Source organism: Arctopsyche grandis, chromosome 1 (genome assembly GCF_051622035.1).
Source record: "Arctopsyche grandis isolate Sample6627 chromosome 1, ASM5162203v2, whole genome shotgun sequence".
Classification (NCBI taxonomy): Eukaryota; Metazoa; Arthropoda; class Insecta; order Trichoptera; family Hydropsychidae; genus Arctopsyche; species Arctopsyche grandis.
In genome coordinates, this window is record NC_135355.1 from 20418739 (window position 1) to 20436043 (window position 17305).

A 17305-nucleotide genomic window follows, 5' to 3' on the forward strand; every position below is an offset into this window, starting at 1 on the left:
CATCATGGCATCTAAGTCCACATACACATATGTACTGTAAATAGAGCCGCCCGCTTGCTGACGCATTTCCGACTGTTTGAATGTCGAAAACTTGACATTCTATATTCAGGTTGACGGGTGCGAGCGACTATCGAACCGGTATTTTGGAGCATCCGGTCGTCCATTGGGGCTACAATCGTTCGCCACAGACCGATGAAGGCCTCGGACGTGTTTGTGGCCCGCTCACCTCGCAGTCGCACTCAGCGGTCGTACGCTGCGCACGCGCATACCTCTACTTCCGGGATCAAAACATCATTCAGTACAAGAAGTCATCAAAGTGGCAATATGAATCCTCAAATCCATCCCATCGCGATCGAGTAGATCTTCAAATTCGAAAAGTGAAAATGTGTTGTGAATACGGTTGATTGTCGATTTTTACCGGACCAGTGGGTCTACGACACGCTGGTGTCTGTTTGCATCCGTTTTGGACCAAAAGTGCATTTGTGTTGCAATTGTGAGCTACATAGTACATACACACATACATGCGCGAAGAGAGAGCCGCCGGAGACGTCGACGCGCGCCGTAACCAATGCGCGAAACCCGCTAACCGCAAAACGTCGCCTATTTGCCGTTCGTTCGAAACGAAATATTATTTCGAAATATAAAATATAGTGCTCTTTTCACATTCGCTTGTGCATAAATGGTGTGTGTCATCGCCTCGAGTGAGTCGTCGAATTCGTGTTTAGTTTCTACGTGACGTGTGGTATTGTTGTACAGGTGGGCGTAATTGTGCATTTTTCAACTTGGTTGGCGTTTTTTGGTTTCGTTTGGTTTGATCTTCGCTGTGAACGTTCCCGATGCTTTCGAACGAAAATGGAGAACTTTTGGAGCTGTTGTTCTGTGAGAGCGAATGTAAAATTTGCCTATGTCATAGTGGTAGCAGCTCTTTGCTGTCCGATTCCGCAAGGTAATTAATTATACATATATATATATATATGTATATTATGCGACATCGTATTGTCGTTATAGTTGTACTAAATCATTAGTGGCTATACGTCGACGATATCGATTTTTTATATAATTTGATTTCGGTTTATAAGGCAACAAATTAGTCAGTTTTTTTTCTATAAATGGTCAGTAACTTTTACAAAAATTTATGATAATTGTGTATTACAAATATAAATAAAAATGAATGTTCATTTTACCGCTTGTTGTTAATTATCAAGTATTTTTTGACAAACAGTCAAGCGGTCATTGACCGAAAATATAACTTTATTGATCATCTATAGATATATACTACCCTAATAAAAACAGGCCTTATTTTAAATACATTTGTATTATATTTATATATGTTATATTATATTTAAATACGTTCATGCATATTTATGTGTATGATTAATTTTATTTGATTGATTGATTTTAATTACGTGATAAATTTTTTGCATGATCGTGAATATTATCCCTTTTACTGCCTGCAGCATACTTTGAAAAATGAAACATCTCGAAGGTGTTTTTTTTTTATTATAATTCATATAAGGTGTATTTTTAATTATAATTCGTTCAATCCACACGGGCCTATAAAATTGTGTTTATTCAAAATAGCAATATTCTGATTATCAATGTTTAAACATTCAATACATCAAATTATAAATTCACCGCTTTGAAATAATGAGTTATTTAGTGGGCTAATGTGAAAAAAATATGATGGTGTCTTAAATTTTAATTAAAATTAATTTAATTCATAAATGAAGCGCGTACACATTATGTATACGCCGTATTATAAATTAGACCACGTTCGTGTGAATGTATGTACATATGTGCGTATGGATTAATATGTACAAGAAATTATTTGAAAAAAAAGATCCAAAAAATTATGAAGAAAAAAATATTCCTGGCCTTATTCTATCTATACACTAAATTACGGGTTAAATAAAAAAAATCTAATTTTATCCAAGAAAGGAGAATTGTTTGAGTATCAGCTGTGCAAGTACGATCTCGTACGAACATATTAACATACATATGTATGTTCATATGTATTATATAAAGCAAAAAGTGTATTAACACAATTCTAAACCTTTCTACCGACTAGATTTAATTTTGCATAAATATCTTTGAGTACTTTGTTCTTATCCCTGAATTTAATCCCCTTGCCATTAATAACCTAGTAAGTCGTGTATTTCAGCTAATTGAACGAAAATAGTACGTATCTAATACGTAATAAATGACAAAATCTAGTACAAATACATACGATGTTTACGCATAATTGACCTTCAGTAGAACCGGAATTTTCATTTGGGAAATACAGATCTGACTATTCCCAATGCCTAATTTCGCAACATCAAGGTTGATCTTATGTTTGAATTCCGAATGCGGTGACAAGACGGATTTTCACTTTTAACACGTCGATCGCAATATGTATTTAAAAAAAAGTTTGGTGAAATCCGGCTCTGTATACGTTTTCTTCATACATATACAGACATATGTACATATACATATATGTATGTATGTATGTATATACTATAAATATGTACAGTGGCGGACTGGGACTGAAATTAGTGCATGCCAGGAGTCAAAGGGGACCCACCGAGGGTTAAAGAAATTTGTCCCCCCCCCCATATAACAAAATTTTCTTTTCAAAAATGGGAATAAACAAATTTAGGTACAAGAAAAATGGCAAAAGAAAAAAAAGATCCATAAATTACATTGTATATTTCGTTTTAACTCTTGTCCTAGGTAAATAGAATGCATCATAAAAGAATGCGGCATAAAAGCGGCTTTTACTTTCGGTAGAAAACACTCAGGGACGTCATTTCAGCTTTTTCTTGGGGGGGCAGGCAAAGATTGGTCAAATTGAATTTTTTTTCAAAAAATCTTTTTTATATCGGAATAAAAATGGAAAATATTCTTTGCATACACCTTATTGAGTTATTGAGTTATGTGAAATTTTTTTTCCAAAAATCTTCACATGATCAACAAAAATCGAGCATCTAACTGAGTCACTAAAAATCTATCTTAATTTCTACCGAATATCTTTTCACTTTATATATGTACATATGTACGTAATAACAATAGATAAAGTTTTGTGATCATGCGAAAATTTGAACCAGAATCGATCACTGATCACGTTAATATACGAACTTTCGGAAAAATAAACGTTACACATCTGTTTTTGAGACAAAATAAAATAAAGGGGACCTTTCTCACGATTCGCTCTATAGGATGAACAATTTATAAAAATTTTACCCAAGGCATACCACTTAAAAACCGAAATATACTTGTTTCGAAATAATAAAATCTTTTTTTTTTCAAAGCACATAGCAGCGATTATTTTATTAGTTACCCAAAAGTAACATACATAAGAAATAAACGTAGATCCATAGTATCTCATTAATAATTGAATTCATAATATTCACACTATTCCTTAATTTAGGGGGGCGAGTGCCCCCATATGCCTCCCCCCCCAAATTACGTCCCTGAAAAAAATGCATAGTATTTTCAATTAATGTTAATCGAAAATCGGGATTTTGGGGAGGGGGCCCCTATTCTATATTTCTATATACATGGATGTGTCTAGATTAAGAATACATTTTATATTCGGAAACTGTTTAAAATTCTGTATTTAAATCTTACTATATCGTCGAAGCATAATCAAATGTTATTTTGAAAGTATGAAGTAAATTTAAATCGCTGGTTGATGATGAATCGTTCTGTCAAAATTGTTTTAAGCAATTCAGTTTATATTATTCACGGAAATTTGTTTATTCCCATTTTTATTTTAGTAGGTAGTTATTACATGTATTGGTACAGGTATTGGTACAGGTATTGGTATATGCATAATCTTGAAGTTGGAAATAGGCCCGGCAAAAGGGCCCACGCAAATGTTGAAACTTACATTTCGAGCCAAAAAAAAAAGTTAACCGATCCGTGGGCTGTTAAAGCAGGTATTAGTTTTTTGTGTATATCGTAAGAAATTTGTTTTGTTGAAATGCCCAAACTTTAGGTCCCAAAGTGCAATATCCTATAAATTTATACACACGTGAAACAATTAAAAAGTTATTTAATTATACTGAGGGCCCATATTTTCTAACAGATAGTGGGGCCCACATGCCATCGGGCATGTTCGCTTGTATGGCCAGTCCGCCACTGAATATGTATGTATATGCAGTGTAGACGTGATAATTTCTTTTTTATATACAAAATCAAAAAATCAGTTGATACTTCATGTTTTCATATAGTATATATTAATTTTACGAATATCATGTAATTATTATTACAGATAAAATAATTATTGTGACCTCGTAAGGTTACGTTTCCCATCGTAGCATTGTGGGAACTCAATTATAAATAATTACGTTATATGAAAATTTATTTGATTGTTTCTTTGTGTAACCTGTTAAATAATCAGGTATAATATTAAATCAATAATATTAATTAACTGGTTCGTATTTTGTGGCATGATGTAATCCACAGGTATCAAAGTATTTACGAAATAATTATTTGTATTATTCCAAGACATCTCATTAAATTTTATGGGTTTATTTGATTAAAATTGTGAACGCTCGAATTTGTTATGTGGAAACTGGTAAAAGTGAAAAACGGTTTATTCGGTGTTCTGGCTTTTGCTATTACAGTGAATGGAAATGAAGTAAATGAGAATCGCAAAGAAGTTGACTATATGTATGTATTTGTAAGTAGGCGTGTACAGTTTACCAACCATGTATGCATATGTGTACATATAGTGTTATTAAATGTACATTGTATTTCATAAAGCGATTATTTCTGAAGCTGATTATTTCGTAAAAGCTACATGTTACCTTTCAGTTCTATATATTATGCAGTATTAAATTTGGGCCCATTTTAATTAGTACCCATTCTTGATATTTGACACATTTAAATAAGTACTTACTTATGTACATATATATGTACATACTTACAAATTAAGTAAGACGTGACAACACCGTTTAGTTAAACGATCTTGATTTGCTTTTGAAAGTGGCCTCTTCTACTTTATCTTCTAAAAAGATTAACAGTGCTCTGACATCATTAAATGTACAAGGTCACCTACATTATTTCGTTTTCATTGGTCAGATCAAGATCGGACCGAGAGAAAGTTCAGTCGTACTAATGCAGTATTGTAAATAGATATGTATAATAATATCCACAACCTATTTATTGCTTTGTGAAGTCGACTTTAATAAGTATGCGTTAATATTTTGCAGTAAGAACTAGGGCTTCCAAGCCGGTTTAAAGCGAAACCGAAAAGCCGGCTTTTTGACCATTTTTCAAAAAACCGAAAACCGGTTATTTAAGGTTTTCTTTAATTACTGCTTTTTTCCTCAAAATTAACAATTATGAATTTCAAATTTCTATGAAAGATTAAAATAAATGTATATATCTAAACTCACTTAGGTAAAAGACCAAAAAAGAAGGTTTTTTTGAGATTTTTAATGGGCGAAGATAAAATATTATTGAAAGTATGTAGTTTCAATGACCTACCCAACTTCAGGTAGAAAACATTATTATCGTGTTTGTGATATGTCGTTTCTAATGAATTTGTTTCCGAAATTTGCAACGGTTTGTAAAGCTTTTGGATTTTTAAGCTAAAACAGATTCTAAAATTTTTAAGCTAAAATATATTCTTGATAGTAGCTTATTTAAATCATTTAATTATTTGTACGTATTTAGGATCTGCCATTTTACGGCTGTGGTATAATACAAATTGTATTATTTGTAATATTTGTAATTATAATATGTAATAATGATCTTACGAAAGTTCATAATGTTTATAACTCAATTTAATTTATAAAAAACTATTTTTTTGCATAATACATATTTACATTTTTTTCGATATAAAAATTTTAAACTTTAAAAAAATCTTAATTTTCTAAAACCAGTGAAACCCGGCCATCCGGCTTTGTATTTATAAAAAAAACCGAAAACCGGCTTTTTCTTTCGGGCGGTTTTTTAGAACCCCTACTTAAGAACTTATTATTTCTTCAAAATATATACTTACATATGTATAAAAATGCAGATAGATGGCATAAACATATATGTATGTATCTATATACATACAGACAGATCCTTATAGATCCTCACATAACGTGTAATGTATAGTTTCAACAAAATATTTGTAATATATATTTATATATATATATATATATATATATATATATATATATATATGTATATGTATATATGTATATATGTATATATGTATATATGTATATATGTATATATGTATATATATATATATATATATATATACATATATACATATATATATATATATATATATATATATATACATATATATATATATATACATATATATATATATATATATATATATATATATATATATATATATATATATATATATATATATATATATATATATATATATATATATATATATATATATATACATATATATATATATATATATATATACATATATATATATATATATACATATATATATATATATATATATATATATATATATATATATATATATATATATATATATATATATATGTATATATATATATATATATATATATATATATATGTATATATATATATATACATATATATATATATACAGGAGTTCGGTCTTTCGTGTCATGCGGGGAAGACGTGCTTCTGCGTTCTTCCCGCTATTACTCGCTTAAACCCGGCTATTGCACGAAATTTAATCTAAAAATTTAACCATCTAATCACTTATTTTACTAATTGCATCCTAGTATAATTTAAGTGTAAAAATAAACAGACGATCGGCCGTTAACAGCGTTTTTAATATCAGTGATTGCGAAAAATTTTGTGTTAATTTTGTGTCAGTTACAAAAGCGTATACGAACGAGATACATCTCCCTACCTGAATACAAAAAAAAAATAAGGGTCCCTGCTCGCCAGTCAAAATTCGGTCCCACAGAAGCAATAAATCTTCCACATAATTGCTTTCAGACAAAAATTTTTAACGAACTTTACTTAATAGAATAATAGCAAACAGAAACGGTGTTTCCCAACTGTCTAATAGTTCTTTTTCATATTTAATTTATATTAAAGTAATTCGTGTAATTTTATATTCTTTACTAAATTTATTATTAAAATATTAAATTGCAAACCGCACTCACATATATAAATCCGTTGTCTCCAAAGAGGCGTCTCACGATAAAGATCTGTAAAAAAGTAGTATAACAATTGCTAATCTATTATTATCATAACTAACTACTTTCACTTACAAAGTAACCCTGTTAAATGGCATGTAATAACTCATAAGTGATCCAAGTGATACCTAGGATGACTATCTGTCAAAGCTGACCACAGAGAAGAGTCTATGGCGGTAAGAACTCACTCCTTGAATGGAAATCTCTCTCAAGTACCGCCTTTTTCTCAACACATCTTGGATAAATGCGAGAAAAATAATATCCAAACCTCCAACAAGGTAAGAGTGACGATGGATGATAGCTTAGCTAATAGAAACCTGTATTTAGCCACGTACAATGTAAGAACGTTATCGAGTGAAGGAAGTGTGCTTGCATTAGAGAATGAATTAGAAAATATCAAATGGGATATAATAGGACTTAGTGAAGTAAGACGAAAACAGCAAAACCAAATAATCCTAAAAAGTGGTAACTGTCTCTACTGGAGAGGGCTACCAAATGGTAGAATAGGAGGAGTAGGGTTTCTTATCAATAAGAGAATAGAAAGAAATATTATAGAAATAAGCGACATATCGGAACGTATATGCTATATAGTATTAAGAATCTCGAGCAGGTACACTTGTCAAATCTTCCAAGTGTACGCCCCCACATCTAGCCACCCAGACGAGGAAATAGAAGACTTCTACGAAAAAATACAGGACGCATACGATAATAGCCGTCACCACTTTAAAATAATCATGGGCGACTTTAACGCAAAAATAGGACAAAAGGCAAATACTGAAAGAGCAGTAGGCAATTTTGGTACCGGCCAAAGAAACGACAGAGGCGATCGCCTCATAGAATTCGCAGAACACAACAGGCTCTTTATCACTAATTCATTTTTCAGGAAAAACACCAACAATAAGTGGACTTGGGAGAGTCCTAAAGGAGACAGAAACGAGATCGATTTCATCCTAACAAATGCCCTGCACTCCGTTAAAGACGTTAGTGTTTTAAGTAAAGTAGATATAGGTAGCGATCACAGATTAGTCCGTGCCAAGATGGCCATTAATATAAATTGCGAACGTAGGAAATTAATAAAAGGATGCAGTAACTCTCCAGATTTCGCTCAACTAAGGTCTAGGAAAAAGGAATTCGAACTCGAACTTGGAAATCGATACGGGAAATTAAACCCAGAAGCAGACATCGAGGAATTGAACACTGTAATTAGTTCGGTTCTAACCTCAACAGGTAAGAAATTAGGTGGATTCAGGAAACAGATTAAATTAAGCAAAATTTCAGCGGAAACAAAAAACCTAATTAAGCATAAAAGGAATTTAGATAGGGATAATAATAAGCAAGAATACAATCTAGTAAATAAGGAAATTAAAAAGAGAATAGTCAGGGATGTCAGGGATTTTAACAGCAAGCTAATAGAAAATACCATTAAGAATAACCGTAGCCTGAAAAAGTGCAAACAGGATCTTTTCTTAGGCAAAAACCAAATGATCGCAATCAGATCAGAGAGCGGAGTAATAATTAGGAATAGAGAAGAAATCATAGACAGAGTTTACACGTTCTATGCAAAACTATACGAGAACGACAACGGCCAATTCCCCGCTCTGGAATCGACACACGGCCAAAGGGTTCCTGCAGTATTGCCTAGCGAAGTAGAGGCCGCGCTAAAAACTGCAAAGAACGGTAAAACCCCAGGGGAAGATAATATTCCCATTGACTTACTAAAATGTGGCGGCCCCCCCCTAATTAATATCTTAGCTAGGCTTTTCAGCAAATGCATCCAGAACCAAGTTATACCAGAAGGATGGAATAACGCAACTATCATTTTAATACACAAAAAAGGCGACAAAAGCGATATCAAGAACTACCGACCCATTAGTCTACTTTCAGCGGTCTACAAGCTCTTCACGAAGGTTATTACAGAAAGGCTGAAGAATATCCTCGACGAGAACCAACCTATAGAGCAGGCAGGGTTTAGGGCAAATTTCAGCACAATGGACCACCTCCAAGTAGTTGGCGAACTAATCGAGCGCGCCAACGAATATCAACGGCCATTGTGCCTAGGTTTCGTCGATTATGAGAAAGCCTTCGATACAGTTAGTCATAATGCAGTACTTAACGCTCTAAAAACACAGGGAGTGCCGGAACCCTATGTGGGACTGTTAGCTGCAATATATAAGAATGCCACAGCTTCGGTTAAAATTTTTTCAGGTACAGATAGATTTAGCATAGGAAAAGGAGTAAGACAAGGAGATACAATCTCGCCCAAGTTATTCAATGCGGTGCTTGAGGGAGTTTTCAGGAAATTGGATTGGGATACAGCCGGAGTAAGCATCAATGGTCGCTTTTTGAGTCACCTTCGGTTCGCAGACGATATAGTTTTAGTAGCTCGTGATTCAGCTGACCTACTTATCAGACTAACACAGCTGGACAGGGAAAGTAGAAAAGTAGGATTAAAAATTAACGTAGATAAGACTAAACTAATGTTCAATAGTTATTGCATGCCTGATAGCATCCCCTTAGATGATAAACCAGTAGAAGTAGTAAATAATTATTTATATTTAGGTCAAATAATTGACATGTCTGGTAGTAAAAATGAAGAGATAAAGAGACGTATGAAATTAGGGTGGAGTGCATTTGGACGGATGAATGCTGTTTTTAAATCAAAAATGCCACTCTGCCTGAAGAAAAGGATCTTTGATCAATGCGTTTTGCCAGTGATGACGTATGGATGTGAAACTTGGACACTGAACGCCAAGATGCAAAATAAAATCCAATGCACTCAAAGAAGTATGGAACGCTGTATGCTTGGCATAACGAGGAAAGACAGGAAGCGGAACACGTGGGTGAGAAATATGACAAGGGTAGTGGACATAGTGGATAGAGTGAAGAGATTGAAATGGCAATGGGCGGGTCACGTAGCTAGGAGGATGGACGAAAGGTGGACAAAAGAAGTGCTTGAATGGTACCCGAGAGAAGGCAAAAGAGTAAAAGGAAGACCGCAAGGAAGATGGGTGAACGAAATTAGGAAAATGTGCGGAATGAGATGGATGAGTGTTGCGCAAAACAGAGACGAGTGGAAGCGTGTTGGAGAGGCCTTCATCCAGCAGTGGATGGCGAATGGCTGTAAATGATGATGATGATGATATATATATATATGTATATATATATATATACATATATATATATATATATATACATATATATATATATATATACATATATATATATATATATATATATATATATATATATATATATATATATATATATATATATATATATATATATATATATATATATATATATATATGTATATATATATATATATACATATATATATATGTATATATATATATATACATATATATATATATATATATATATATATATATATATATATATATATATATATATATATATATATATATATTTATATATATATATCTTTTTTTTTTGTTGAAACTATACATTACACGTTAATGAGTTGGGATAAAAAAGCGGATAAAAATAATCCGCCAATTGAGAAAAGAACGGATTGGCTACCAACGCCCATCACCGTCATATGCTCAAATTGTAAATAAATTTATATCAAAATAAAACTTTTATTTCTGTAGTAAATATGTGATGATTCTATTCCGATTCCCCGGTTTTATTCCGTGCGTGTATCTGTAGTTATGGAAACGTTACGCGTATAATTGACATACGAAATGTATTGGTAAAGGCACTCCTATTATTATAACATTTCTCTGGCCGTAACGCATTGTTGAATCGTCAGACTTTATACATACATATGTACATATGGACAAATAACCAATTTAGCATTTTCATCACTCCGACTGTCAACTATGAATTGTTGAAATATTAAGTGGGATTTTATATGTTTTTGGTATATATGTATAATATTTTATGTACATATATATACATGCACACATATATTTACATATTTATGTATATACATATATGTACATATGTATATATGATTGTTTGAACGCAATTTCACACGACACGAATACAATTTGTTTTTACAACTACCTACTACCAATCCCAGCTTACCGGATACCAATTTTTACTTTATCTTTTTATATTTCACTATCTATATTTTTATATGCCCATACATATTGTTGATTATACGTATATTTATAATTTTCACCAACGGAGGAGTGAACATTTTAAATATGAATACAAAGTATTTTCTCTATATTAGTTTACATAAATTTTGTTTATACCTTTTACCGGAGTGTAAGCCCTCGAATTGAATATAGTTTTGAATCCGTTATTTTCAAGTAACATTAGTGCACCCAATTTTTTTAAAAACAATAATAATTTTAAATAATTTGAGAACCGGAATTTAAATGTTAAGCATTTTACTTGCAGTCAACATACTTCTTAACCCTTTTAATGCTGACCAACGCCGATCGGCCTGAACCAAGTCCATGGGCTTGAAAAACGCCGATAGGCGTTGTACTTGGAGCATGTACAAAGTAAACAAGAATATTACCGGCTAAGCCTTTCCAGGTAGCATTGAAAACAATGCATTGAACATGGGGCGTGTTGTCCGTGTCATTCATTTGTCAACTTTTATAAAGACAAGTTTTCAGAATTTCCCGATGGAAATCCCTAACTGCTGAGTATTTTAGATTGTGGCTTGGCATTTAGATTGTGAGCATTACATTTTAACAACAATGAAGAAAATGGAACTAGTGTTGGAAAAATACGTTCATTAATATAATTGTTTTGTTTATTTTATATTGTTGCAAGATATATTAGAGAGTCTAAACACACCTTTACAAAACTCGAAATCCTCGACGGTAGTTATCTAGGGTTTGTTTGGATTAGCTTCAATTTGTATACCTGCTTTCTATCGAATTTCTAATTAGTTCTAGTTGGAAATGTTGGTAAAATTTTCAGCATGGCGGGCTTTCAACAGAAAAGACGCCAGCATTCAATGGCTTAATCTCAACAGTCGCAAATTATGAAACATAATGGAAAAAAAATTGCCTTCTAACATAGTCAATCAATATTGGAAATATTGGCATATTATTTTTGGAACTAATTATTGAATTTAAATTTTTTTCAAAATTAACGAGAGAGTTCGGAATTTTTTTATTTTTCATTAGAGGGAGCGCTACGTTTCTGGATTTCACGAAAGGGAGCGGCGGTCCCGTCCATTTCGAGCCCTGCAGGAAAGTTCGACAATGTGTGGCATTTAAAACAAAATCTTTGGCATTATATTTAGCTAGAGAATACGTACTGTATTCACTAGCCAAACAGTGTAACCGTGTTCATTTGCCCTACTCTGTATATGTTAATATGTACATACATATGCACATAAGAAGTTGACTTAGTCGCGTATAAAGCTTACTAGACGACAATATTTAAATAATTAATTCTATTGAAATTTGCAAGAAACTAAATACACCCATCAATGTTTAAAATAAACAAATATAAACATATGTATTCCATGTAAAGAATACGGATTTCGGATAATGGGAGAGCAGAAAATTCGAAGAGGAAAATTTCAGCCATTTTTCCATGGAGTTTCCCCCTGTAGCTACTTCACCTGTATTCGATATGCAAGAGCGTGTATTTTGCGTGTATGTAGCTTCGCGTCGCTATTTTCAGAAGTCGACAACCGATAGAACCGGTATTCCAAAAATTCATTATATATTTGGTCTTTTTTTGTATAATACATAATAAGCACCATAAAAACGATATATTTTCTAAATTCCCAGCTTACCAATTAGTTTTAATTGGATTCGGTCAAATGTGTTGTTTTCGGTTATCCTATTTTCAGTAGCGTTACAACCTTGTCGCCTCGTTGGCGGATCGATATTACATTTTTATGCGAAAAAAAGCTGCTTCTACAATAAAATATTAGGTACATATTGAAAAATGGAGTTGGAATTCATTACAAAAAAAAGTTTGAGAAGAATTCATTAATTCCGTTTAAGATTTAATTTTGTTCAAATTATTTTTAGTTATTACTATTTGTACATGCATTATATGTATCATATAATGTATCATATATTATTTTTACATATATCATCATATGTATCATATATTATTTTTAGTTATTACTATTTGATACATGCATTATATGTATCATATCATATCACGCAGGATCACATTATATGTATCATATAATAGATACATACATACATATATGCGACCATCATAGGCATTTATCGACCACGTTTTTGTCTACTGTGTGTGGCATAATCTCCAACGTCATATTACAAAAACATTAATTATTTTTGTTTCCTCTTTATCCAACGGTGGGAATATGTGTACTCATATTTTCAATAGTATCGTATTACATGACAAGTCATAATTCATAAAATAAAATCTTATTACACGTTGGAAGTTCTACTGTATTACATATTGACGATAAACAGAATAGTTTTTTAATTCAATTTATTTGCAGGCCAAGGAAGCTCAGTTTGATAAGTGTATAAAATAAATAATGAAGAGATTTCGAAGTTCATGGTTTCTGCTCAGTTCGAAAGTAATATGTTCAGTGTGAGTAATAAGGATTGTGAAATATTTGAATTTCATAATATTTTATAAAAATATTTCAATGTATAAAATTGATTAACGATCCGCTATTGATACTATTATATTCCTGAGCTGCCATAAATACATATGTATATATTTATGCATGCATGTTTGTATACATAGATACATATGTATGTATATAAAAAGGTTGACCACGCCAATGTTTTTCTCGTGTGTCCATATACATACAAATACATATATGTATGTGTTTCACTACTTGGATGCAGTAGATACATACAGATGTATAGCTTCATTATGTATCAACATACATATGTACATACATACGGTGTAAAAGTAATGGATCGTCCTTGTAGGAGTCTGTTCACGAGTAGGTGCATATTTATGTATGTACATATGTACATACATATGTATGTTCATCTACCGCGATATTTTACAACTAACATCTACAAATCTGGAACTACATCTACCGCCGGCAACATGTGCCCCTAGTAACACACAATGACAAGAAAACGGAAAGGATTAAGATTACTGTTTTAATATATTTTTTAAAGCTTTTTTTTTGTTGATTAATTTATGAGACTAAATCGCTCAATGTTCAGGGCTTCACTTTAAGGCGTTCAAATAGATTTGGGATCATTTGAATCCTCATCATTTGAAACATTATGAAAATTCATATACCTACCTAATTACATATGTACATATGTACCATGTACATATACTATTATATATATATATATATATATATATATATATATATATATATATATATATATATATATATATATATATATATATATATATATATATATACTATATAGAAACCTTCCTCTAAATTGGAATTAATTGAAAAAATAAAATATATATGCGGTAACGATATCACAGATGAATATATTCAAAATTTAATTAAATCAATGCCTCGAAGAGTTGAGGCTGTTATAAAAAATAAGGGGGGGCCAATCAAATATTGAAACAAATTTTATTATAATAAATGAAATGTGATTTTTAGATTTTTTATCAATACATTAGTTTTATGAAAAAAAAATTTTTAATTACACTAATAAATCTTTCCATACATCACCGACTCTTAATAATTTGAATAACATTGTAGCTTCGTATTAATTTCTTCGCATTACTACTTGAATTTCTTTCAAACTTAATATAAACAGCTTAAACATAGCTAGTCTAATATTAAATATTCATTTGTTTTCTTATCAAATTTATTTGAATCTAAAAAAAATAATATTCAACGATATCGATATCGTCATCATAGAAACTTTGGCTTTCGATGCTCCCAATATGCTGAAATTACTGGAATAGACGAAAATTTACAAATATATTATGTGTTATGTCCTGTGTCTATGATATTGACGAATGAATATATATATATATATATATATATATATATATATATATATATATATATATATATATATATATATATATATATATATATATATATATATATATATATATATATATATATATATATATATATATATATATATATATATATATATATATATATATATATATATATATATATATATATATATATATATATATATATATATATATATATATATATATATATATATATACATATACATATACATATACATATACATATATATATATATATATATATATATATATATATATATATATATATATATATATATATATATATATATATATATATATATATATATATATATATATATATATATATATATATATATATATATATATATATATATATATATATATATATATATATATATATATATATATATATATATATATATATATTTATATATATATATATATATATATATATATATATATATATATATATATATATATATATATATATATATATATATATATATATATATATATATATATATACAATCCGCATTTAGCGAATTTGTTATCGTAGCGAACTTTTTCATCAAATGTACTTACATACATAGATTCAGATGAGAAGACTTTTATGAAAGTTGTCAAAGTGGGGTGGATAATCTTCATTTGGCATAGTCAGGGCCGTGCGGTACATTTTCTCAGTATGATGCGTCTTATGTACGAATACTATTTTTATTTTGTAAATTTATATTTACAAAATAACTATAAATTTACTGAGACTACGCATCCCTAATCAACGAATTTGCTCAAGTTAAAATTATAAGGGTTAAACTATAGTAGTTTGAATGTCATATCATTCAAACTACAATCATATATGACAATCAACTACAACAAACTGCTATAGTTTAACCCTTCTAACTTTAACTTGAGCAAATTCGTTGATTAGGGATGCGTAGTCTAAAGTGGCAGCTAATGTAGATTTTTTGTAGAAGCTTTGGTACTTTACTTTGGTTCTTACTTTGGTAATCAAGTTATTTTGGCACAAATAATTTAAAACATCCAAAGGTTTCATAGAATATGGTAGCATTCGGGATACATTACTTAATTCTTTTTGAAGATCATTTGCATTTTACCTACATACATATGTATATGTATATCTGATTCATTTTCGATCGAAAGTATTGACTGGAGACTGGTAATTTTTTAGCGTTTTCTCATCTACATACATATGTATATCCTTGAGTTTTAAAATGTCATATAAAAACTGAAAAAAAATCACGTGTGTTTCAAGTAGCGTGAATCGTTCATTTAGAGAATTAAGGGTCTAGAATATAATTAATGCTCAGAATATAATTGAAAAGTTTATTTTAAATTTACTCTCCTCTCTTAAGAGGGCTGGACCTCAGTGCCTTGTCCATACAAACGTATTAGACTTCTCCCTTCCTCAATTATGGCACTAGAGAAATTATTTTTTAATATGCTATGGATATCCACCATAGGCATGTTTAGATTTTTTTATTATTTATTTTTATAGGAGCTAGGATCCACCAAACATCTATAAAATCGCCTCGTTTTTTCACCCACGAAAAGAGTCTAGCATGCTAATTTAACGGTTTATTTTTAAAAACGTAAAGGAGGTTTGTATACGAAAATCGATACACAGAAAATATCTTTCTCATACTGATGATGAATTTTTTTTAAAATTGGTCCAGTTTCGGAGGAGAAAACTGGGGAGTACGAAACCTAGATTTTGTCGATTTAAAATTCACTCAATATATATATTGATATATATTTTCGCATTCACTCAATACATATGTATATACATAAATACATTCACTCAATATATATGCCTACGCCACCTGCGCTCCCCTAAACCTTTGCCGTCTAAGGCTACGCCACCCGCGCCCCCTGAGCATTTGCCGTTTAGGGCTACGCCCCCTGAGCCCCCTTGAACCTTAGCCGTCTTGGGCTACGCCACCTGCGCCCCCTGAGCATTTGCCGTCTAGGACTACGCCCCCTGCGCCCCCCTGAGCATTTGCCGTCTAGGGCTACGCCCCCTGCGCCCCCCTGAACCTTCGGCGTCTAGAGCTACGCCCCTTGCGCCCCCCTGATCTAAGGCGAATCAACGCATAATCGAATCAGCGCCAAAATCGAATCGGCGCCTATGAATCGAAAAAAAAATAAATCGAATCATTTGTTCGATGACGTCACGGATCTACGAACGAACGAACCAAGGATACATACAAAGAAGATGCGCCCCCTTTGGCGGGGCCCCATGGGGC

General features: G+C 31.3%; 1 protein-coding gene across 2 annotated transcripts in view; it reads left to right on the forward strand.

The window, feature by feature from the left end:
- Window positions 1–229: 229 nt before the first annotated feature.
- The window catches only part of Cad96Ca (tyrosine kinase receptor Cad96Ca), a 70872-nt gene continuing 53796 nt past the window's right edge, over window positions 230–17305 (forward strand). Inside the window, exon 1 of one of the 2 annotated variants that reach the window (XM_077431257.1) lies at window positions 230–946. In XM_077431257.1, the coding sequence (XP_077287383.1) occupies window positions 853–946 (94 nt within the window). In that variant the 5' untranslated portion in view covers window positions 230–852. The remainder of the gene's footprint in view (window positions 947–17305) is intronic. The other variant, XM_077431266.1, reaches the window with a different exon arrangement.